The 23,367-nt window shown below is 40.7% G+C and overlaps 1 protein-coding gene across 2 annotated transcripts in view; it reads left to right on the forward strand.

Moving 5' to 3' along the window:
• The window catches only part of ST8SIA1 (ST8 alpha-N-acetyl-neuraminide alpha-2,8-sialyltransferase 1), a 141,635-nt gene extending 120,083 nt beyond the window's left edge, over positions 1 to 21,552 (forward strand). For both annotated transcript variants that reach the window (XM_055807669.1, XM_055807670.1), the window contains exon 5: positions 3,729 to 21,552. In XM_055807669.1, coding sequence (XP_055663644.1) covers positions 3,729 to 4,215 — 487 coding nt within the window. In that variant the 3' untranslated portion in view covers positions 4,216 to 21,552. The remainder of the gene's footprint in view (positions 1 to 3,728) is intronic.
• Positions 21,553 to 23,367: the final 1,815 nt, after the last annotated feature.

A 23,367-nucleotide genomic window follows, 5' to 3' on the forward strand; every position in this document is an offset into this window, starting at 1 on the left:
TGCTGTCACAGAAACATGGTGGGGTAACTCACATGACTGGAGTGCTGCAAGGGGTGGCTACAAACTCTTCAGAAGGGATGGGCAAGGCAGGAGACGCGGTGGGGTAGCCCTGTGTGCTGGCAAGTGTTTGGACTGCCTAGAGCTTAATGATGGTAACAACACGGTCAAATATTTCTGGGTAAGATAAGGCAGATATCCTGGTGGGAGTCTATTATGGACACCCAACCAGGATGAAGAAACAGATGAAACATTCTGCAAGCAACTGAGAGAAATCTCAAGATCGCTAGCCCTTGTTCTCATGGGAGACTTCCTAGATGTCCACTGGAAATACAACACAGCGCAGAGGAAACAGTCTGGGATATTGTAGGCAGGTGGGGATAAGTCTCTTGTCCCAGACAGCTAGTGACAGGACAAGAGGAAACATCCTCAAGTTGTGCCAGGGGAGGTTTAGATTGGATATTAGGAAAGATTTCTACACTGAAAGGGTGGTCAAGCATTGGGACAGTCTGCCTAGGGAGGTGGTGGAAACCATCGCTGGAGGTGTTTAAAAAGTGCGTAGATGTGGTGCTTAGGGACATGGTTTAGTGATGGACTTGGCAGTGCTGGGTTAACAGTTGGACTTGATGATTTTAAAGGTCTTTTCCTACCTAAATGACTTTGTGATTCTATGCCCTTCCCATGCACTGCTGTCATGGCAGTGACGTTCGCTTCTCATTACTTCAAGGCATTTGGGGAGATTCACCTAGAAGAATTGTAAACACGTTGTGACATGATAACAAATGAATATTCAGAGACAGTCCCTGGCCCTCTGTGACTGTGTCTGATTGATTTTCCCGTATTCATGTTAGAGCTGCACAGTGCTTTTCTGTGAATGGTAAATTTGCTGAAAAATGCAGTTTTAGAATAACCACATCTATTTGCCATCTGAAGTGAAATTTGTTAACTAGCTGTAAGTGGGGAAGGACGTGGTGCAACTGGCTGCCACAAGTGCCAGGGGACCTGTCTCTGCCTTTCCCTCAGCCAGGGTGCTAGGACCCTATCACATCAGGCTGTGGGCTCCAGTTTGCTTTACTGTGAAAGGAAGATTGAACCTGCATCACCCACCTCCCAGTGGATATCCCAAATTACGGGGAGGGTGGGTGTCTGAAAGCCTGCTTCTGATCTTGTTCTGCTTTATTAGGGTTAATAGAACAGGATTTGGGTACTGAGGCTCTGAGTGTCTAGGTGAATACTGAAAGTACTAAGCTAGGGATTTTTTATTTTTTTTACCCTCAGTGACTGTTCCCTGATGAAAATGGAACAAGTTTGACAGGATGGACCCAGCTCCTGTACTTGATAATCTGACGGGTTTTTCTGCTACTCCTTTGGAAGAGAGGGTGTAAAGCCTGTTGTGGGGAACACTTACTTAAAGGTCTGATAGCAATGGGAGTGAGAGGACCCACATGAGAAGGTATAGCCAGACAATTTCTGCCAGGGCACCTTGGTCTTGGCTAGCCTGTATTCAGCTGTGTCTTGGCTATTTCTACACAAAAGAATACCAAATGCAAAAAGTTAGGAAATAGTTTATATTGTTTTATTTTTTATGTTCATGTTGAATTGCTTGCTTGCTTGCTTGGAGGGCAGTGGCTTTGTCTACATTAGCAAATCGCACCATACAGTAGAAGCAGATCCGCAGAGCAAAACAGTAATGAAGACCCGGGCAGATTTCAGGGGCGTTGTTCAGAATAAAGCTTTATTCTAATCCCACACGAAGGAAATTTTGAAAGAAATGTGTAGCAAATCAGGAGGCCAAATATTGCGTGTTGAAATGTCAATAAAACCTTTTAATTTATTAGGAATATTTCAAGTTTTCTTAGAAAACAGAATTTTAAAAACTGGCATATATTCATGAGGCATTTTGAGGCTGTTGAAGCCGTATTTTTCTATTGGCAATTGTTTCAGCTGAAATTTTATTTGGTGCTTCTTGAGGTCATCTGTCATCCTACTTAAACCTGTGTATGTTGCTCTGTGTGTGTGATTCTTGTTACTGTTTCAGAGAGGTCTGTACATAAAATTGTCTTCATAACCATTTAAAAAAGGTATTCTTGTACCTATCTCTGTGCCTGCACCAGAGAAAGGAAAAAAGATCCAGTACTGTCTTAACTTTCTTGTTCTGACTCCTCTGCTGCGTGACTATGAACTCAGTCTTGACACATTTACCTTAGCTGCAGAAAATTGAGAGAGAGGCAGTAACAAGGGCAAGACAGACACTTGGGAGCCGAGGAAGAACATTAGGGATCACATGTGGGAGAGCAATCCAGCCGCAATGAAAGGAGTGCATGTGAGGCTTGTGCAGAAGTGGCTTTTAATGCAGTAAACTTCACCTGCATGAGGAAGGTTATAGATATACTGTCATGTGGCAAAGGTGGGGAGGGCCTACTGGTGCTCTGAAGGTTGAGTGAACTCTGGAAAGAAAGTGTATTATCAAGAGTAAATCAAAGTGACTTTCTCATGCAAAGGTACCCTCCAATGCACTCAACACCCCAGGACAACAAGCACGCCCATTACTTAACAACTTTGTGGTTTAGGTATTGTATTTTACCATGACTCTGGCTGGCCTCCATATCAGCTTATCCGGGATACTTAAATATTTTACTGAAACGTGATTTGTTTAGTGTCAGACATCAAGACAGGTCAAACACCAGTGCAGGTTATGGTGTGTGTGAGTGGCCTAGGATTTCCTGCCAGATGTCTCATTCATCTTGGCATATCCAGAAGCATATGGCAAGGAAAAGTTATAGTCTTGACAGGATACTGGTTTTGGAGTAGTACGTAAGTCTTAACATCAGGGATAAAATAGACATCAGCAAATAGCTATTGGCAATTTACCAAATTGTAACCCAATGTTTTCATATCAAGGGGTAAGAAAACTATCATATTAGGGAAATAATCTGTACATATGTGTTGCCCTCCTCGTAGTTACCAACTAGCCTCTCCTTTAACTTGCACGCTACAAGTACCAGCTGCCTTTAAACCTACTCAGTGTGTCAATTGTGCCATCTTAAACACCAATTCTGAATATTGTTTGGTGCCTGTTGCTACATTTTTGTGGTGCCACTTATCCTAAACAATTCATTGATTTGTTTTATTGTTTGTGACAAAGTACGTTCTTTGAGTTTCTCTCAGTTCCAAAACGAGAATTAACTGCTATTGTAGCGCAACTTAAATCACTGTACAGGTGTAACAAAACCAACTCTTACAAGTTTTAGAAGTCCAAAGTTTCTATTTAAGTATTTTTTGGTTTTGCTTGGTCAACATGTAACTTGGATTCTTTTTTAGTATGCTTTTAAGAAACAAGAATAACACGGATATTAAAATTTCTTTTAGAGATTTCTGTGCCTGAAAACATGAGTTGTTTTTTGGACAAATGAAAAATGTCACCACTAAAAAGGCTTTATTTTCAGGAGTACTGTCACTGTTCGTTCAAGGTTTTTTTGTTAGATTAAATCAGAAATGTTTTGGGTTTTGGAGCTAGCAGGATACTAGATAGTTTTCAACAGTATTCAGGTTTATGTTTTCAGAAGAGGGGCAGTGTCAGACAGTCAGAAGTTTGTCTGAACTTTCTCTGAGCTCAGGAAAGGTGTCCAGTTAACTGTGAATATGGGTATGAAGAGCAGTTTTTAGCTATATTTTGAAGTAACTGGGAAAACCTATGTGTCACCAACTTGTTTTTCTCCATTGTTTTGCAGGTTTCAGAATTTGCTGTGGTCTCGAAAAGCATTTGTGGACAGTGTGAAGGTGTATAACCACAGCTACATCTACATGCCAGCCTTCTCCATGAAGACTGGGACAGGACCCTCCCTACGTGTCTATTACACCTTGGAGGACTTCAGTGCCAAGCAAACAGTCCTTTTTGCCAACCCCAATTTCCTGCGTGACATTGGCAAATTCTGGAAAACCAAAGGTATCCATGCCAAACGGCTTTCCACAGGACTTTTCCTAGTCAGTGCCGCCCTTGGTCTGTGTGAAGAAGTAACGATTTATGGCTTCTGGCCGTTCTCAGTGGACCTGCACGGGAAGTTTATTAGCCATCATTACTATGACAATGTGTTGCCCGATTCTGGATTCCACGCCATGCCAGAGGAATTTCTACAGCTCTGGTTTCTTCATAAAAGTGGTGTACTGAGAATGCAGCTAGAACCATGTGAGGACCCTTTAATCCAGTCTTCTGCCTGAGGATCGTAGTAGTTGGTTTGGGAAATCCAACAGTTTTTAATTTCCATGCTCTCCAACAGAGAGTTCTGTTTTTCTGTTGATTCTTTTTAAAGGGAAAATAATCGTGGATCTGCATGGACCATAAAAATGCTACTTGAAGGCCAAATGGAATACGTCCTTAATGTATAGTGCTTTGTGGAACTGGGGTTGGGGGAAGCAAATCTCTACATCAAGTCCATTCAGCAGATTTGTGAAAATAATATCAGAAGCAGCACAGCTGAACTTTCCAGGGAACGTTTTTAAATGACCGATGTAAAAAGGGCATTAAGGCTCAGAGAGACACAGGGCCACCCACAAGCTTTTGCTGACAGTGCCAAATATGACTGTCTGTTCAAAAATCCATTTCATTCCAGTTTGGCAGAGCTTTCCTTTTCCTTTTTTTTTTTTTTTCCCCCCCTCTGTTTGAGGGGGGATTTGTGTGTAGGCAAGCATGTGTGTGTTGTTGACTTTCTTTGTTTCTTTCCTTTTTCTTTCCCCACCCCCACTCCCCCTTTTTTTTTCTTTTCCTTTTTTCCCAATGGAAGGAAAAGGAAAGGCTTAAAAGCCCCAGGAGCTGAGTACCATCAGCTCTTCTGAAGACTCTTGGGAGAGTGAAGGGTGCTAAGAATCTGGTTAGAAGAATGTCCTAGGAATGCCCTCCTATTGAGTATGGATGGACTTACCTGTTGTAGGTTCTATCAGGATAGTTTAGGTCATTGCACTGATAGCTATGCTAATGCTGTACTGTGGGCAAGAGCTGGTTAAGGCAAATTGGTCTGAAAATAAAACGTGTGTTACAAAACCAGTAGGGAAGGGCAGCCTGGTTTCAGCTGACCTGCTGCAAAATTTCCACAGGGCTTTTGTAGTAGGGATGGTTCCTGACCTGTTTTGCTGTCCAGCCTTAGGGATCAATTCTGTATTCATTTGGACTCCAGATGTTCATTGACTGTCAAGGGGATTTGAGGTGTTCAGTGGAATGCAGAATGAGGTTCTTCATTTGCTTATAGCAGATAAACTGCAGAAATGAATGTAAGTGCCGTTTTAAATGAGTTGAAGCTTAAAAAATCCTTTCTCTTTGTGTGACTAGCTCTTCTGCTTGGATTGTAACGTTAGCCTTAAAGACTTGTACTTTTCTCACAAGATTGTCACTGGTTAAAGATAGTCTGAAAAATAAAACAGCCTTTGGGAGCACTGAAAAGCTGCTTAGCCAGCAAGAAAAAAAAAAAAAGAAAAAAAGAAAGCGGCAGGCCCTTACGTAAGGCAGCCTCTCTCCTCACAGTGGGCGAATTATGTCAGTGTGTGCGTTGCACGCACGCTGCTCCGGCCGGCGCAGCGCCTGAAGGACTGTTTTATTTTGGGTTATTACTTGGGCAGCAGATGGTCCTATCACCATGTAAATGAGAAATCTTTTTGTTTGTTTGCTTTGGTTTAGCATTGTAGGACAAGAAGAGAATACCAGCTCAGTGCACAGTGCAATTTCAGCTGTAAGATGTTTTCGCCATTAACTTTAAAAACATATATCAGTGTTCTCTTTTGTATCCTTCCATCATTAGTAGCTGAAATTCTAGTCAAAGTGTTGAAAAAACAAAACTGTCATCAGTTTTCCACAACAACTTCCTGTGCTACCTGTTTTAGCTCCAAAGTGCTAGTATTTTAGGGGATGTGTCCTATCGTATGTTGACATCTCTCTTTGTGGACTACCAGCTGCAAGTTATATAGATATAATTAAAAAGGGGGAAAAAAAAAGCAAAATCCATGGCTTTTCTTTAAATATGAATAATTCAACTATTTGTGGAGGACATTGGCAAAAAAAGTTTGGCTTTTAAACCTATGTTTCATAATAAAATCTTCTACCTAAATATGGATATTCCAAGCATAAAGTGGGCACTGTTCCACAGGATTACAGGACAGTGCTGAACTGTAACATGGAGATTTGGATTAAATAACATTCTAGAGATTGTTCTGAAAAAACCTGAATGTGCTTCTATAACCCATTGTACCTCTGTCCATGTTTTTGTTAAAAGTACAGTCAACACACTGATGGAACGTCACTTGATAATTCGTTCCCTTTCATTATATTTGTTTTATCTATGATGTGGGTACTCAATGAGGAAGGATCTGAACGTAAAATATTTTCTTTACTGCTTGTTATGGCAGAATTCTACTGAACTGCCTTTCTTGGAGAAGAAGAGATGCCTGTACCATTTTTATTGTACACATCAAGCTTTGCACATTTAGTGCTTTAAAGATAATACTATCTGTGAGAACAGTAGCTGAAATATGATGTGCTAGAATTGGCACTTCAGCAATTCCTTGGGGGTGGGAGGGAATGAGGAGAGCAGGGGGGAATTGCCTCTTTGCTGGTCATTTTTTTTTGTATTTTTACCAATACTTGGGAATTTAGTTCTGAACCTCTCTGACAGCTCTCCAGCCCTTTGGTAATCCTTTTTTCCATGTCTTGGGAAAATAAATGGATTAGAAGAACAAGAGAAAACCATGTATTTTTGTGGGAAAACTTTTTGCAATGTTTCACAATGTCTGGCTTTTTGATGTTCAACCAGTGTTCTGGGTATCTGAAGATGATGTATTTGATGTGTTCCTCACCTCTGTAAGCCTAAGGCAGACCAAACTTGTAGCCTGTGGTCTTTGTGAGTCCCTTCTGATGTCTGCAGTCCTGATGTTTGCAAGGAGATAGCTTCCAAAAAATAATGGTGGTAGAAGAGACACAGGCTGTGTGTGATGTGTGCTTGAAGTTGGAGAAATTGGTAAATCTGGGTCTATTCACATTTATGTACAGTGAATATAACTTCATCTTACAAAGACAACCACATTTGATAGGGAAGTAAAGGCTTCAAGGATAAGTAATTTTCTATAACTTCCAGAAAACTGGCAGCTGAGGAAAGAAGAGAAATTAAAAGTAATGCCCCTTTTAAGAGCAAAATCTCTTTCAACTGGCTGACTTGTCAGTCCATGCAGACACTGACCAGCAATCAGCCTTTTTTCCAGCAAGTAAAAAGAGACAGAGGCAAGTACTGCAAGTGTTTAATGGAAAGAGCAGTCACACACACACAATAATAAGAAAAGCAGCTGGGAACGTGAGAGTGGCAGCTGCCTGACAGAAATGGAGTAAATATGCTCCGTCCATGCTGCTGCTCAGCATAAGGTTTGCCTTGTCTAAATCTAGCAGGGGTGTCTGTCCATGTATAGGATCATTGATGTGAAATATGGCATTGCAAGCAAGGGAATGAAGTTGTATCCTCCTTTGGGTGAGAGGTCACACCACGGGATAGGACCATACTCCTGCTAAAAGGAAGGCACAGGCAAATCCAGGAGGCTAACTGTAAACGTTAACCGTGAGAAATCAGTGTCTTGCAGCGATGGCAAACTTTGTTCAGCGTGGTTATATCCATCCAGCATTTACCTGTTGATTAATTCCAGTCCATTGATGGCAGTGCCCTTAATCAGATCTCATTGCTTCCGTTCTTATATTAAAGTTAATTGAAATCTTAATGATGCTTATTTTGTTAGTGAGATTCCCTACTCTAGCTTCACTATTTCTACTGCCAGACCCTGAATTTCTCTGTTAGAGTAGCTAAAGCTGCACAAGTCTTTGCCAGGTTGAAAGCTACTGCAATTCATCTTCAATAAAACTAGTTCAGACTGGTTGAATGATTTGTTAATGTTCCTAGGTATTAATTTTATCATAGAGGTGACAAGGTACAGAAGTGCTGGAATCAGTGGTCTGCACAGGAAGTATTGCCCCATATTTGTAATGAGAATAAATTCCTTTACACGAGCTGTGCATGGAAGATATTCAGTACTAAAATCACTCTAAATGTGATCCTTTTGGGACTATATTTTTGAGTAAATCAAGACCAATTTTTGAACTTGTGCCAAAACTATGTAAAATTTCTCTTTCCTGTTGATTATGAAGCTTTTGGAGCTCCTTCTAAAACAGACAAGCTAAACAGAAGCCAGGAAACAAAAATCATAGGGAAGGTGTGCATGTGCTCATGAGAATAAAAGCATTTATGATTTTGGCACAGACCTTGCTGTAATGCTGTAAGGACTCTTATTCATGAATGTTGTTTTTTTATATTTTTGCTGAAATGAAGATTCCAGATTAGGGGAGAACGAGCCACAGATGTCAAAGGTCCAAGCCTCTGTTACAGCTTAACTTTTGTAGAATATAGAAATACTGACCGTTTTTCAACTTTCACATTTTTGTTAGCTTCATCAAAATGGTGTCATAACATACACTGCTGAATTTGCACCTCTGTGGGACCTGAAACTAAGCAAAGCATCTGATTTTTTTTAAATTGAACATCTGAACTATGGTAGTTATGTAAAACCCTTCCTCTATACATCTTCATGGAAACTGGTTTAGTGTCTGGCTCACCCTTGCCTGTAATTAACAAGAACAGAAGTGTGAAAACTTTCAGCTAGAACTGAGGATAATGAAGGAGGTAAATGCTATCTCATAATTTGCTGCCTGCTTTGGTTCTTTTATTCAGCTCAATAGATTAGTAATTGTTGGAAGGAGTCCAGGTTATGTGAAGGACAGGCAGTTCTTGAAGAGTTGGGTGATCTGGAAAAAAAGGAAGATCGAATCAGTGGTGTAACAAATTGGAGTGTAGCAATTCTTTGTAAAGATTCCCAGTTCAAAGTAAGTGCAGGACATTTTAATCTGGTAGTGACTGTGAAAAATGAACTACCTGTGACCTACTGATGGTTATCTGCAGGATGGCAGCAAAGCAAAATTTTATGTGGAGGAGAAACTGATTAAACAAAGGGAAGTACAATGGAACAAAGAATGATGATGAATCTGTCTGTCCCTTCTGTCCTGCCACTCCCCCCAAAACACATATATAAAATGGACTAACTAGCTATTATCCTGAGTCACTGTCTCCATCATGAAATGGTATGGTGGGATTTCCATTAGTTGACACGTCCTAGTAAATAACATTCATCAGACTTTGTCCAGAAATGCCTATTCCCTGGCTCAATGCCTGGGGAGTGCTCCGGGGGCTGTGACTGTCTTGGTGTGCTATGACCTCCCTAATGGGACCTGCTCCTAATGTCATGTGGTTCCGTCATATCTCCGTCTGGGATCCCTCTAGGATCATCTTCTATCTGTGCCCCACAAAGTCATCCCAAAGGATCTCTCTGCTCTGTCCTTCCTGATGACCGTCTTCATTGGGTTAGAAGTGTGATTTAGAAAATCAGCCATATTGTAGCTAATATACTTTGTGATTTTGAACCTCTTTTCTTCTGAAATGTTGATAAAACTAACAAGAGTTAACTGCAAATCAAAAATACGACTTCAGTTAGGTGTTGGTAATTCCATCACTGAGGAAGAGAGAGGATGGAATGAGGCTGCATTTTCCAAAGCAATTCTTGTAAAATAACTTCTGGTTCTTTGAATTCCCAGATTTTGTCACTTGGAATCTATCAGATATTTGACTTTTTGGTAGTTTTTGAACAGAACAATTAGTAAAAGGCTTATTGGCCTTTTTGTTAAATATTAGCAAACTCATTTTCCTAAGTGTAACACAAATACCCAACAGGAGACTTAACCTATCCTCCCTAGCTGGTATTTCTTTGGCAGCAATGGGAACTGAAACAGCTATTTATTCCTCCCTGATTATTCATTTTCTTCAGGTTTTATTACGGTAGGTTGAGCCCTAGTGTATTCAGCCTCTTCAGCTTAATGTGTATACTTAAAAATGACTCTCACTCTGTCTCTTCAGCTGTTAAAAAAAAAAAAAAAGGGGCAGGGGGAAAGTGTTGTTAATTGAAAATGGTTGCATAGGTTCTCTACAATCAGGAGAGACAGACACCTCTGGATGGTGATCCATAGTTTTCCTGAACTTGGGCTGCATTCAGAGGTCTCCACAGGGCTGTGAAAACACTCCAGCAGAGTCTGTAAGGCTGAGCTCTGCAGGACAGAGCAGAAACTTAAGCTTTTTCCTTAGTGGTACAGTTTATTCGTTAGCATGCGGCTGTGGTTTTTTCAGGCACGCACCGATGCTGCCCTAACTGGTGCTCAGGCATGTATGGGGCAGGGGATGCAGCTCAGTGATGTGCTCCTGGGTTGCAGACCAGCTCCTAGGTGATTACCCATAGTGGAGTTATCCCTCTCCTGCTTCACAGTCAAAAGTGCTGGGCTTACTGCAAATGATGGCAGCTCATCTCTTTGGAGACCAGCCTGCTTCTTGTCCTGAAACACTTTCGATCCCTGGCAAGTCTCAGAAGGGCCCATTAAAACTGCATCTTAAAATAATGCACATGTACGTCTTGCTGCTATTGAGTTGGTCAGCTTTCTGTTGAGCTGAGTATTTACCCTCTCGGGGTCTCTCTAAAGCAAGTGAACTTTTAGCGCTCAGACCACCTGGAATTTATTGTGTTACTTGTCTTCTCCTTCCAAGTTAAACTCTTTTTTTTCTTTCAGAGTGGATTTAGTTATTGTGAGTGAATCCGAAGTGAGTGTAAGAAAGCAATGCCACAAGTAATTGTTGGCTGGGTTTATGAACGAGCTAGTGTTCAATAAAACACTTAAGTACCTTTTGAATAGTTTCTGTTGATTTCTAATGGTATATTCAATGAATTGTTTTGCTCAGATGGGGCCCATAGCAAAGATGAGTTACATGATTTTCTGTTTATTGGAAGGGGGCAATTACAGATGCATAATATATTTTAAGCTAAATTATTACCAAGAAGCTAGGGAATCTACATATTCTGCAAGAAGCTTTGTTATTATGTGATTACCTTGGTAGTAAAGGAAACATTTTCACTGAAAATATATGCACAGAGAAAAAGAGATTTTGATTACAACAGCGTAATCTGAGCACTGAGACCCAGATTTGAGTCCCTGCTTGGTTGTCTTTGACCAGGATCTCAGTGTGCTGTGAAGTGCTATAATCACAACATCTTTTTCTTCTCTGCATGTATTAATTTTTGTAGAAAATGCTTGAACACTTTTTTTATAATCCTTACGTGCACTGAAAATAAACACTTCTTTTTCCAAGACCACAAGTTTTCTTTTCGGATACCCGTAGCTTCTAGCATGCAAAGCAAAACTGACAGAAGATGTCCAGTTTTCAGGAGAATGCTGTTTTGGAGTAATCTGGCAGGGCTCCTACAAACACGTGAGTTGATTGCTGCCTCTTGAGCTGTAGAGTTTCAGCAGATGATACAGGCTGTGCTGCACTGAAAATAAAAAAGGTATTTTAGCTGCAGCTCTGCCTGCTTGATGTCTCCCATATACTGAGTGTTATTCTTAGTTCTGCGAGGGCTCTTCAAGCATGGACTTTGATCCTGAAGGTCATAATGTTGACTAATTTTAAAGGACTGGACTTTGAATGTAGTGAAAACTGAAATGAGCATTGAAACGACTGGAAATAAGTCCTTTAGTGTATCATTTTGTCACCCTGCATGGTTTAGCCTGTTCCAAAACATATCTGAAAGCCATACTGAATATGAGACTTGTATATATGAGGAGGTCACCGGAAGGTGAATGCCTGATGCTGCATAGGGCAAGGACTTTAAAAAAAAACACTGTGTTTTTTATTTATATCAATAATGAAATCCCCATTGAGCCAATATTGGATTAGGTCAGCATTCAGTGCTCTTGAAACTCCTACCTCATAAGCATTTCAAAGAATTGTTCTACGCACAGACAGAAACAGTGGCTTTTTCTTTTGTTCATGCTCTTCGCCTTGCATTGAAAATGGAATGAAATATCAATCAGAACTCTTATTTACCCTTTTTAGAAGTCTCTGTAGGTTACCTAAATAATATATAGGCACACAATTATATAAATATAAACAAAATATTTGATAGCCTGAAATTTATAGTCAAACATTGATTGGTATCTTGAAGAATTACTTTGCAATTATTTGGTGGGGGAAAAAAAAAAAGGCACAAATTTTACATGTGAAAAAAGATCCCGTTTTTTCACCTCCTGAAATACATCAATAACTGAACAAGCCCTATGTGAGAGATATGTGAGGGTTTTGCCTGTATTTCAAGTTACTCTGCACTTTTACCTTTGTATTCAAGTCCATAGTTCTGCAAAGCTTCCAATTTTAGACTATTCCGTGTGGTGTCCTTAGATAAAAAATTAAGTATTATCCTCCAAATGTAGTCAAAAAAGAAAGAAAACCAAACTCAGGACAGAGGTTTAGATCTTCTGAGGTTTCTTACTGTACATATGCTACCATTTAGTAGTTGTGTCTAAAGAACTAGACAAAGATCAGAAAGGAGATAAATCTGCAGAATGGCACAGTCTTGTAAAGATAAAGGGATGCAGCATGTGTTTGCATGCTTGGCTGAATTGGGACCTGAAGTTATTAGCAGATGTTAGGTCTCTATTCTTCCACTCTTTCGGTTCTTGTCATACTGGGGTGAAACGTGCTGTGTTGTTTATAATTTCTGCACTCCAGTGAACTTTCCTCTGGTCTCTAAACCGAAAACCGTAACAGAGACGCCACTTCAGGTTTATTAATACTGAGTGCAAGCAAGCTTGGTTGCAGTATTTCACATCTTCCTACTACTAATTACTGTATTAACTCAGAATTAAAATGAAGGCTACCTTATTTCCAGTATGTCTTACCCCAGAATGTTGGAAATCTTTCATCCTGCAGTGATTTCTCTGTCAGGTGAATGGAGTTTATATTTAGCTTAGATGTTTTGAGAGTTGGTTAAGTCATGCTTGGGAAGTAAAGTGAAAAAACCCAGAAATTTTACAAAATACAAAGGTTTATATGTTTTGAACAGTGAAAACAAGAAAACGAACAAACATTTATCTGACTGAATTTATGCTGTTAAAATCCAGCCTCATTGTTAGTAAGTACAATAAGGACTTCAGATAATGCATAGATTGCAGGAAAGTGAAAAGCCATGAATTTTAATGGGAAAAGAAGGTTTTCTTCTGTCTGCCTGCCCTTAAATTTATAAGCCAAATTCTCTGCTGTCTTTTACTGTTCTGATTCCCATCAAATTAGTAGAATTGCCTAGATTTTTAACCAGCTGTCTGCTCTCAATCCTGAGGGAATTCATCCTATGAAAATTGTAGATTAAGGTATTTTCAAGCAAAGACAGATTATTCTACCTAGTTAAAGGTTCCTATTCTGTAAGCTACTGATCTTTTTCCATAAGTATAGATCACGAGTAGTTTGTGCTGTTCATTGGTTGTTTTTGTAAGGCAGATAACTGCATTTCAAACATCTGCTGTAGTAAGGCGTCAGTCTGAAATCAAATCATAATCTAAGTCATGTCCTTGTTTCAGCAAGTTGCATAGAAGTGATCTGTCAAGTACATTGTGTCAGCCAATTGAAAATGAAAAAAGGATTTTTCTACAGTGTGAAGCCTCACCACTGACTGACTGTATCTAGGAGTTAGATAACCTCAAGTAATTTACTGTCCATGATGGATCTGATGCCTGCTAATATTTCCACTCATTGTCAAATAATTTTGTTAGAATTTATTGATGTAATGATATGATCTTCCCCCCCCTGCTATTTGACTGCAATTTTTCTTTTCTGATAGTTTTTGCAGGGAAGAAATCTTTCTTTATTCTCTTTTTTTTTTTTTCAATGACACTATATATCTAAGGTTCAGTTCTAGTCTCAGGTGCTGGCTGTCTTAAAAATGTTGGTCTTATGGTTCTTTGCTGTTTTGTGCACAGTTTCATAACACTGCTTATGATGATCAACAATGAAGTCTTGACAAATTAACGTCCTCTTAACAATTAAAAGTTTTGAGAACTGAAAATTCTTCTGGCTTTCATAAAACCCAGCCTGGCTGTGTCTTTGGGTTTTAACCTAAATAGCATGCAGTCAAGTTTTGGATCTTTGCAGTATCTTAGTGCACTCATAGTCAATCAGTCAATAAAATATAAATTAATTTCGCATGGCCTGTAACTACCATGGTGATAAAAATATTTTTTATTTTCATTTTATGTCTCATGGAAGTTACAAGCTCAGACAAGAATAGAAACAACTTGAATCAGTATCTGTCACTGTCTTCTTGTTTTTGGTACATGTATTCTTTCCATTGACCTCATTATTTTTCATTTTTTCTTTTGTTTGCATCTTGGTGGATATCTCTCAGGTCTTTTTCCAATGCATAAGTTATTGCTACATGCAACATGCAGAAATTGCATTTAGTAAAGTTTCTGTTCCTCTGGAGAATTTACTGGTAGTCTGCATTTTAAATGAAGGGGGGTTTGTCCTCTTCTTGAGGGAGAACTGTTTGGGTGAGAAAGCAAGGCATGAAAAACCACTGCCTGGGTTTGGACTGGCTTGCGCTGAGTACCTGTGCTGGGGGCGGAGGGCAACCCCTGGCTCCTGAACCTCTTGGGGCTTTGGGAGATTCTCAGGGGTGCTGCCAGGATGAAGCACGCAGTGTGGTCCCAGCCCTTGCTTGGTGGGGGCTGAGCAGGAGCCACTGCCATCTGCTGCGTCCTCCCTCCCCAGGAGGTGGCATGGGGCCCCTGGTGCTCTGACATGGCCAGCCTTGCTGACCCTGCTGGGAAGGATAGTTTTGAATCTGAGAAGTAGTCTCTTAGCTGGAAACTCATGGAGCCATGGTTATGTCATCCTCTGCCCTGCCTTTCCCCCTCCTGAGCAGCTAGCTCATCACTAGAGCTGGGTGCTGGAAGCTCCCCTTGGCCGAGTGGCTCCACGCTGCAGCCTCCCAGCACCACAGCAGAGCTGAGACATCTGCTGAGGGATGAGCCAGCAAGTGTCTGGGCCCCCGTGGAAGCAGAAGAAACTTCAAGTGCAACAGCTATAGCAGTCCAATAGCAACAAGGCTCTTTTTCTTTTGTTGTGGAAGGGAAGACAGTACAAAGCATTTTCATGCCATGCTTTAGCCACTTACAGGTCAAGATCAAGCAGTCTCAATGTGCAAACAGTTTGCTGTAAATTCTGATTTTTCACTCTGAGCATATGGCAGAAATGTCTCCTATTTTTATTTAGAAACTTAGATATTTTTTAAAGGTGTATTTAAGAACAATTATGAGTATCTTAAGTTGGCAACTGAAATCTTGTAGAGTCATTTTCATCTCCAGCTCTGGCAGTTCAAGGGGACACAGCAATCCTGCCTTCCTGGTGGAAGTCCTTTAAGGATTCTAAACCTTTCTGTTTCTTATGCATATCAGACACCTTGCTTTAACCTGTGTCAGTGCTGGTTCCATCTGGCTATTTCTGAAAGCTCAAGAGAAAAGCAAACAAAGAAAGATATGAAGGAAATTAAAGGTGTGTTGCTGTGATATTTTTGTGGAGTGGTACGTTGTTTTGACAATGAACTGTGAAACAGCATGCAGATGACGATGAATGTAAAAGAGTGCATGTGTTTTTATTTGAATATCATGTCCATGTATGTACAGAGTATGAGCTCTGTAGTGTAAAAATACTGAAAAGAGACGTGAAATGGAAAGAAAGTGTTTCTGGCAGTTTTTGCAGTGACCCACATCCTCTTGTCTATCTCCCTTTTCACGACCAGACTCAGATTCTGGTAACATAAGCTTTACCATTAAGATGGTGATAAACAAACTGCTCTCTTCCTGAAGTTAAATATGCTTCCTTCCAGCATGGTAAGGGGAAATCTATTTGCATTTCCAGCAGATCAGACTTCCCAGGCATGGGCTTATAGGCCTGCACTGGCTGGGAGATCAGTCGGGCTTACTGGTGGTGTCATACCATGTTTCCTGCCCATGGAATTCAATAGTCTGTTCCTGTGCCAGGAAATAAGCAACTGTGGTTTGGTGTGGTGCTGCTTGCTTATGGCTGGAAGCTGAAGTGCAAGCTAAAATGCCAGGAGGTCCCTTCCATTTCTTGTAGGCACAGACATGCACACAACTCAAGGAAGGAGTTTTGAGCTTGACTAGAACAGAAATGGACCAAGCAAAGTTTTTTCAAAATTAATAATTTTGCATTTACCTGACTGAGGTATTCATGAGAAATCAGTGATGTCAGGAAGGAGTGACACTTTTTCCCTTATCCCCAAGTTGCAGCAATCCTGAAATACCTGCCCAGCCACAGGGGACCAGGGAACCCACAGCTGGCTCATCACTGGGGTAATACCAACTGCCTGGTGTTTTGCTTTTGGAACAAAACAGGTGATTTGAGGGCAAGTAGCCCAGTAAGTATTCCTTGAAGGATCACGATTGGCTTCTGCTTGTCTCCACCTGTAGCTGCAAGGTCCCTGCTCTCTCACTTTCCCTGTCGTACCATCTGCACATATCAGACCTCCTACTTTGACCCGACCCTGCAAGGCTGGCTATGAGAGAGGGCAAGACTTGCTCTTGGTGGAGTGCTCAAGCAAGTGATGCTTGCATCAGTGGTAAAACATACCATACCGTAAATGTATGTTTGGAAGGAGCTCAGTGTTTGGTTAAAACAAGCTGACTTGGGATCCGTCTGTAGTTTATAGTAATGCTGGTGTACAATTGTCCAGGCAGGATAGATGCAAGGTGTCTCCTATCTCTTTAGGGACTGGGCATAACTGCCTTTTTTGCTCTTTCACACAATATTTACAAAGGAGCAATGTGATGTGGGATGTCAGTGTTAGCTGGTGAATTTTGCCCTCGCGTAATTCTAGTACTTTTATTTGCGTTCCTTCTTATCTTGCCCAGTTTATTGAAAAATGTGATGGTAATGTGGTAGTTCAATGTCTTGAGATGGTTTTAAAGTAGATAAGCAAACCATTATGCCTCTGAGGTTGCATAATTCCATGGATTTGTCTTACCTCCAGTGACTGGCATGTAATATTTATTGTATCATTTATGATGTATGTAAGCTTTACAGGCTGGATGTTGTGTCAAAATGATGTGAGCACTTGGGTAAACATCTCCTTGAATCACCATCATTTTGGCACGCTCAGGGGCGAAGGTGCTTTTGTGGACTGTGTTAAACATCACAAAGTGTGTTGTTGTTTAGAGTCTTGTGATTAGGGCTTCGATCTAAATCTCTCCAATGTAGCAAATGTTTGCTGTTGGCTAACACTGTTACAAGGACTAAGGGTTTGTCTTTCTTTGCTGGGCAATAATGTATTTTCTAATATGTCAGTAGAATTTGTTCATTTTCAAGTAGTGTGCAGCGCTCCTTTTAAGAATGTCTCTTTTTCAGATGGTTTCATGGTGACTGTACCCCAAAATGTCTAGATGTTTCTCAATAGCAAAAATTGCTTTGTTATTGAATGTATTATTTATTAACAGTATCTTGTTGTCTTTTTCTAGTTGCATTTTACAAAATATGCCACAAGCATCTCATGTGATTTTTATAAGGAAAGTCTTATTTATAATATTCATGCAAGTGGACAGAAACAAATCTGAATTTTATAGTAGTCCATGCCTTTTTTCATAGCTGCAGAGTCTTAATGAGCATGATCAGAAGGGACAGGCTCATTGTTTTGATTAATTTTGATGGAATTTTTCAAAGGTAACTATTATGTTATTTATAATTTGGATTTAATTATCTTAACAAATAAATATCTCCATTTTAAGAAATGAAAATAGTATCTGTGGGGCTTCTTTTTCTTCTCTTTTCCCCATTCTCTAACAGTATCTCCAAACAATCAAAGTCATCTCCTCTTCCTCTTTATGTTGTCCTGTATGGTCTATTGTCATGTCAAGATTTACATCCATTGTCCTCATCTGGTATTTCTGGTTATTCTGCTTACTCATTTCCTTTTCTTTGTAGTTTAGTCAGTGAGACAAATTTATTTACAGTGTTAGTCTGAGAATTAACCTGGGGCTGAACCTGTACATTTTTGCCCTCCCAGAACAACCCAGAAACACAAGTTTGGGTGCATATAGGAATCCCAAGGAGACACCAGCATTTTGTCAGAGGTTCCCATGCTGCACTTGAATCAGCGTAACTGAATCCTGCTTGCTTGGAATGGATGTTCCAGCGCTCAGTCTAATACCCACATTAGAGGCCTTGAGTACATTTTCTAAAACAAATGATGATTCTAGTGTCTGAAGATCTGATTGACCTAGCTTATACGTCTTCAGATTTTTAAGTCAGATTTTCCAAGCGCAGATTTTTTGTGTACAAGCCTCTTCAAGATAGCTGGAGTTTGACACTGAGTTCTTTTTGAGATTAAGAAAAGGTCCTCTCTCCCTTAAGCTTCCCCATGCCACTTCCCTTTAAAAACAATGGAAGATATAGGATTAAATGGACCTGGCCATTCCAGGGACAGGAGGAGTAGGGTTCCCTGGCCTGGTAGATACAAAACAGCAAGCATCTCTTTCTGTCTTCATTGGAAGACTTATCCATAGCAAATATAGTTCTTTGCCAAGGGAAGAGGGGAAGACTGAAGCTCCCTTTCCTTTAGCCACGATTGTTGTTTTTCAGAAAACTGCTTATTGAAGATGAGTGAGAGATCACTTAACTTCCAGTTTATTCATGTGTGGGCAGATATGAATTGCTGAAGCCAGATGAGGACAAAGTCCTAGTGATTATGTTTATACTATAAATCCTCAGGTGATGCTTTAACTTTCCTTGGCTCTCTAACACTTTTATTTCCTTTCGCTAAATGCATTTTCCTACCCAGTAAGTAGATGAGAGTTCCTTGTTCTTCTCATTTAATGTTTCTTAATTTTCAGAATATACCATTTCCATCTAGGTCACTCACTAGATTTCTTCCTGTTGCAATGAGGAACAAATGTCAATGGAGGCTCACAAAATGAGAACTCCCTGCCTCCAAGGACTTCTGCCAAGTGAGTGGTCCATGGGTGGAAGCTTCTGCACAGGGTCTGTCTGTTGTGGTCTTGCTTGTATAGTGCACATTGGCAATGCTGCCTTGGATAGTGGGAAACCTAGGTCAAATCTCTGAGTCCTTGAAGCTAAACTTCACTTTTAGCTTATTAACTGCTACTTGAAAGCTATGTCTTGCAGATACTCTTAGATTTTTTTCCCACTGGAAAGGAATCGTACCTTGGCTATATCACTGACTCCCAGTTTGGGTGGGGTTTTTTTAGCCCTATGCCTCTTCTTCCTAGTCCTTTAACCTTGATAAGCTTTTATTGATTCCTTGTATGAAAATGTTCTGTGGAAAGGCAAAATGTCAGCAGTATCAGTGCCTCAGACTCCCTCCATCTGGCTTTGACAGGAGATGCTTGGCTGTCATAGGGAAGGTTGTTGCTGGGGAAGAGAAACCTACCCAATGCAGGAAATTCTCTTGGTATCTCACTTGAAATCCTCCTCTACCCAGATTTCCAGTCCTCTGCTACATACACAGCTTGGACAGCTTGGTGAGGGTGTTACTTAAGCACCTTGGCTTCTGCGTATCTGTTTCCTTTACGCGCTTTCCCAGTTCTTATCTTCATGGCATTTTAGCAGAAGTGTTACACATCTTCTATTGCTTGATCTGGATGTCTGGCAGAAGATACACTCCTAAATGATAAAACAGCTATCAGTGAGAACTGCAGTGTAAGTATTGTGGCATTAATGAGTATAGTTTTAAGAGAGATGTTCCTGTCTGGTGCAATTGTGCCTAAATGTTCAGATTTATGAAGTTGTTGCATCAGGCTTTTGCACAGGGATCTACCAGTTGGCTGTGGCATATTTGCTTAAGCCTGTTCAGCAACAAAGACATTTTAGCCTCCATCAGGTTGCAGGTGATGTACAGCATGTACTGTCTTCCTAATGTGACCACAAAAGTGGTTTATGTGTAACATGAGTAACAACTTCAAGTAGAGGTTTTCAGGAGAAGACACATAGGACTTAGGAGAAAAGGTTTACTTGCGATTTCTGCTACAGACTGCCTGCTTAACCCCCTCAAACTGATTAACCACTTTATGTCAAATTGCTGCTGTCTGTCAATGAGGACTAATTCTTCCCAGTCTCATAGGTGGTAAGGTAAAATTTTTTAATGCATTTTTAAAAATGCTAGCAGAGAGAATTGGAGTCTTGAAAGAAATGAGATACCCTGCCTACAGGTCATCCAGTTGAATGCTAGTTACAGGTCACCATGACATTTTGCTTTGCCATAACTGGTTAGAGAATACTTTAAGTGTACCACAACCATGAGAAGTTGCATTATCTCCATCTTGATTAAACTGATACATCATAAAGCATCTTCCTGTATCACCTATTCAGTGTGGTAATTAACTTCCCATCAGTAGTGCAGCAATTTATCTATCTATCAAGCCAAAGGCCTTGAATCTTCTCTCCTCCAGACTAAGACTCCCTAGACTTTTAGTTGTTGTTTTTAATGAAAGCCATCCAGTAACTCATTATCCCTGTTGCTCTTCCCTGCAGTCTTCCTGGTCCTACTTCTTTCACGAGGTTTCTTCTCACTGTTTTCAGTGGTTGTCAAATCAGACGTTACTCATCTCCAGCTTTTAGCCTTTTCCCTGATAACCTCAAGATCTGCAAGTCTGGTGGGGTTAGCAACTGAAACTGAAATTTAGAATGAGAACATTTTTGCCCTTGTGTTTTCTTTAACGTAAATGTTCAGTTTAATTTCTGTATGCATCCTGGATTTTGATGGCAAGGCTTAAGATACCTAAAATAGACTTTTGACTAAAGAGAGATTTAAAAGGAAACCCTATCCGTCTGGCTATTTTTTAGAAAGAATATTAAGACACAATTACTTTCTGTGAAAAGATCTGCATGGGCTTCTTTTCTAAAGAGGAAAAAGAATGAGTTTTGTTACCCTGAAAGATATTGTGAGATGGAATGAATCATTGGCTCTGGTCCACTCTGCTACAGACTCCTTTCATTTTGTAGGCATTTAACAGGAATAAGACTATGATGTGTTTTAGTCCCTCTTGACCCAATTTGATCCAGCTTTCAAAAAGACCACTGTAGTATTTTCAGTATCTTGATCTGTCAGTTCATCCACTTTGTAATTTTTCATTAATATGCACCCATAAATGAGCGAAAAACTAGGGTTTTCTTAATCAGTGCCAGCAATGTAGATAACCTGCAAAATGGTTAAAGAATAGTCAAGCACATGTATATACTGCCAAAGAAAATTTCAGTACTGCAAAAAAGATTCCAGATAATTTTCAGGCAAGATAAATGCATAGATTTCTTGGAACTTTGTATTCACTATTTAGAATTAAAACTGTGATACTTACAGATGTACCTGTTGAAATTAATCTATACCCATGGTTGTTACACAAAAATATTTCATAAGACATAGAGTACTTTCTCAAAAAAGGGAACATTCTTTTGCTGTGTTATGCAGGCTTACTAGAAGAAAAACATTATAGATGATGAGGAATAACTATTCAGAATCCCTGTTTTAGAAATTATCTGTCATGATACTAAAAATAAAATACAGCTGTGTATGCCAAATCATCATCAGACTCTGTGTGTGGTGTTTAAATTTAAAAAATATTTTAAAATAAAACAAAGTACTTGAAGATCAAGTGAGTGTAACATTTTCTAATAAGGAGATGAGACTGAAAATATGCATGGGAGGGACAGCACAAAGTTCAAAATAGTTCTATCACAGAATGGTCATGGTTGGAAGGGACCTCTGGAGAGCTGATAGACCAAACCCCTGCTAAAGCAGGTTCACCTACAGCAGGCTGCACAGAATTACATCCAGGCAGGTTGTGAATGTCTCCAGAGAAGGAGCCTCCACAGCCTCTCTGGGCAGCCTGTCCCAGCGCTCTGTCACCCTCAAAGTAAAGAGTTTTTCCTCATATTCAGAGGGAACCTCCCGTGTGGCAGTTTGTGCCCATTGCCCCTTGTCCTGTCGCACCTGGGCATCTCTGAGAAGAGCCTGGCCCCATCCTCTGGACACTCGCCCTCGAGATATCTGTAGGCACTGGTAAGGTCCCCTCTCAGCCTTCCCTTCTCCTGGCTACACAGGCCCAGCTCTCTCAGCCGTTCCTCAGCAGGGAGCTGCTCCAGTCCCCTCATCATCCTGGTAGCCCTCCGCTGGGCCCTGCCCAGTCGTTCCCTGTCTCTCTTGAACTGGGGAGCCCAGAACTGGACACAGCACTCCAGGTGTGGCCTGACCAGGGCAGAGTGGAGGGTGAGGATCTCCTCCCTCGACCTGCTGGCCACGCTCCTCCTAATGCACCCCAGGATCCCATTGGCATTCGTGGCCACACGGGCACACAGCTGGCTCGAGGGGAACTTGCTGCCCACCGCAGCTCCCAGGGCCTTCTCCTCAGAGCTGCCTCCCAGCAGGGCAGCCCCAGCCTGTACAGGGGTCAGGGGCTGTTCCTTCCCAGGTGCAGGACCCTACACTTGCCATCACTGAGCTTCATGAATTTCCTCTCTGCCAGACTCTCCAGCCTGTCCGGGTCTTGCTGAACAGCAGCACAGCCTTCTGGTGATTCAGCCACTCCTCCCAGTTTTGTATCATGAGCAATCACATTATCTTTTACAATCCTATGCCATAACTGAACATTTTTATCTGGAGTTAATGTGATTTTCAGACTCCCTTTTAGAATCTACAAATTAGAATCTCAAAAATTGTTTTATTCAAGTTATTGAAAACAAGATTTAATTTGAAAGCTTCAGCAGTTTGAACATGTATTGTTAGCAAAAGCAATTTAAAAAATCTGATAACCCATCTGCGGTAGATCAGGCGCTTTGCCATTCAGTGTTAACCACCTCCTTTCCTTATATTCCCCATCTCCAAATCCACCATTCATTGCCACTGCAAACACTTACTGGCTACCGATAAATTATTGATGAGAGAAACCACCTTTGGTGACATACCAGACATGTCCAGGGACAGGGAAAGAGTGATAAAAATATGAAAGGAAATAATGAGTGGCAGTGATATGGCCTTAGGTTCATTGAGTGACATGGCACTTTTGGCTTAGATTGCATGTGGCCTGTCACATGTGGTTTAGCTTCTGGAATTATGAACTGTCTGGATGAATAATTGTTAAAGATATCAGCCAGCAGCAAAGTTCATGGCTGATAGAAAAAGACAAATGCAAAGTTTTTCATGTGGGACAGACTCCAGCAGGCCAGGGTGCAGTCTTTGTAGCAAGAGGACCTGGGCTGCAGTGGACAGCAAGTTGAGCATTAAGTCAACAGCATGCACTTGCGATGATAACCACCAATGATATAGCGTAGCCAGGAGGTTGAGGTAGGGGATTTTTCCCATGTGAGATGATTGTGAGTCTGCATCTGGAAGTGCTACAGC

This window comes from Falco peregrinus, chromosome 6, assembly GCF_023634155.1.
Source record: "Falco peregrinus isolate bFalPer1 chromosome 6, bFalPer1.pri, whole genome shotgun sequence".
NCBI lineage: Eukaryota > Metazoa > Chordata > Aves > Falconiformes > Falconidae > Falco > Falco peregrinus.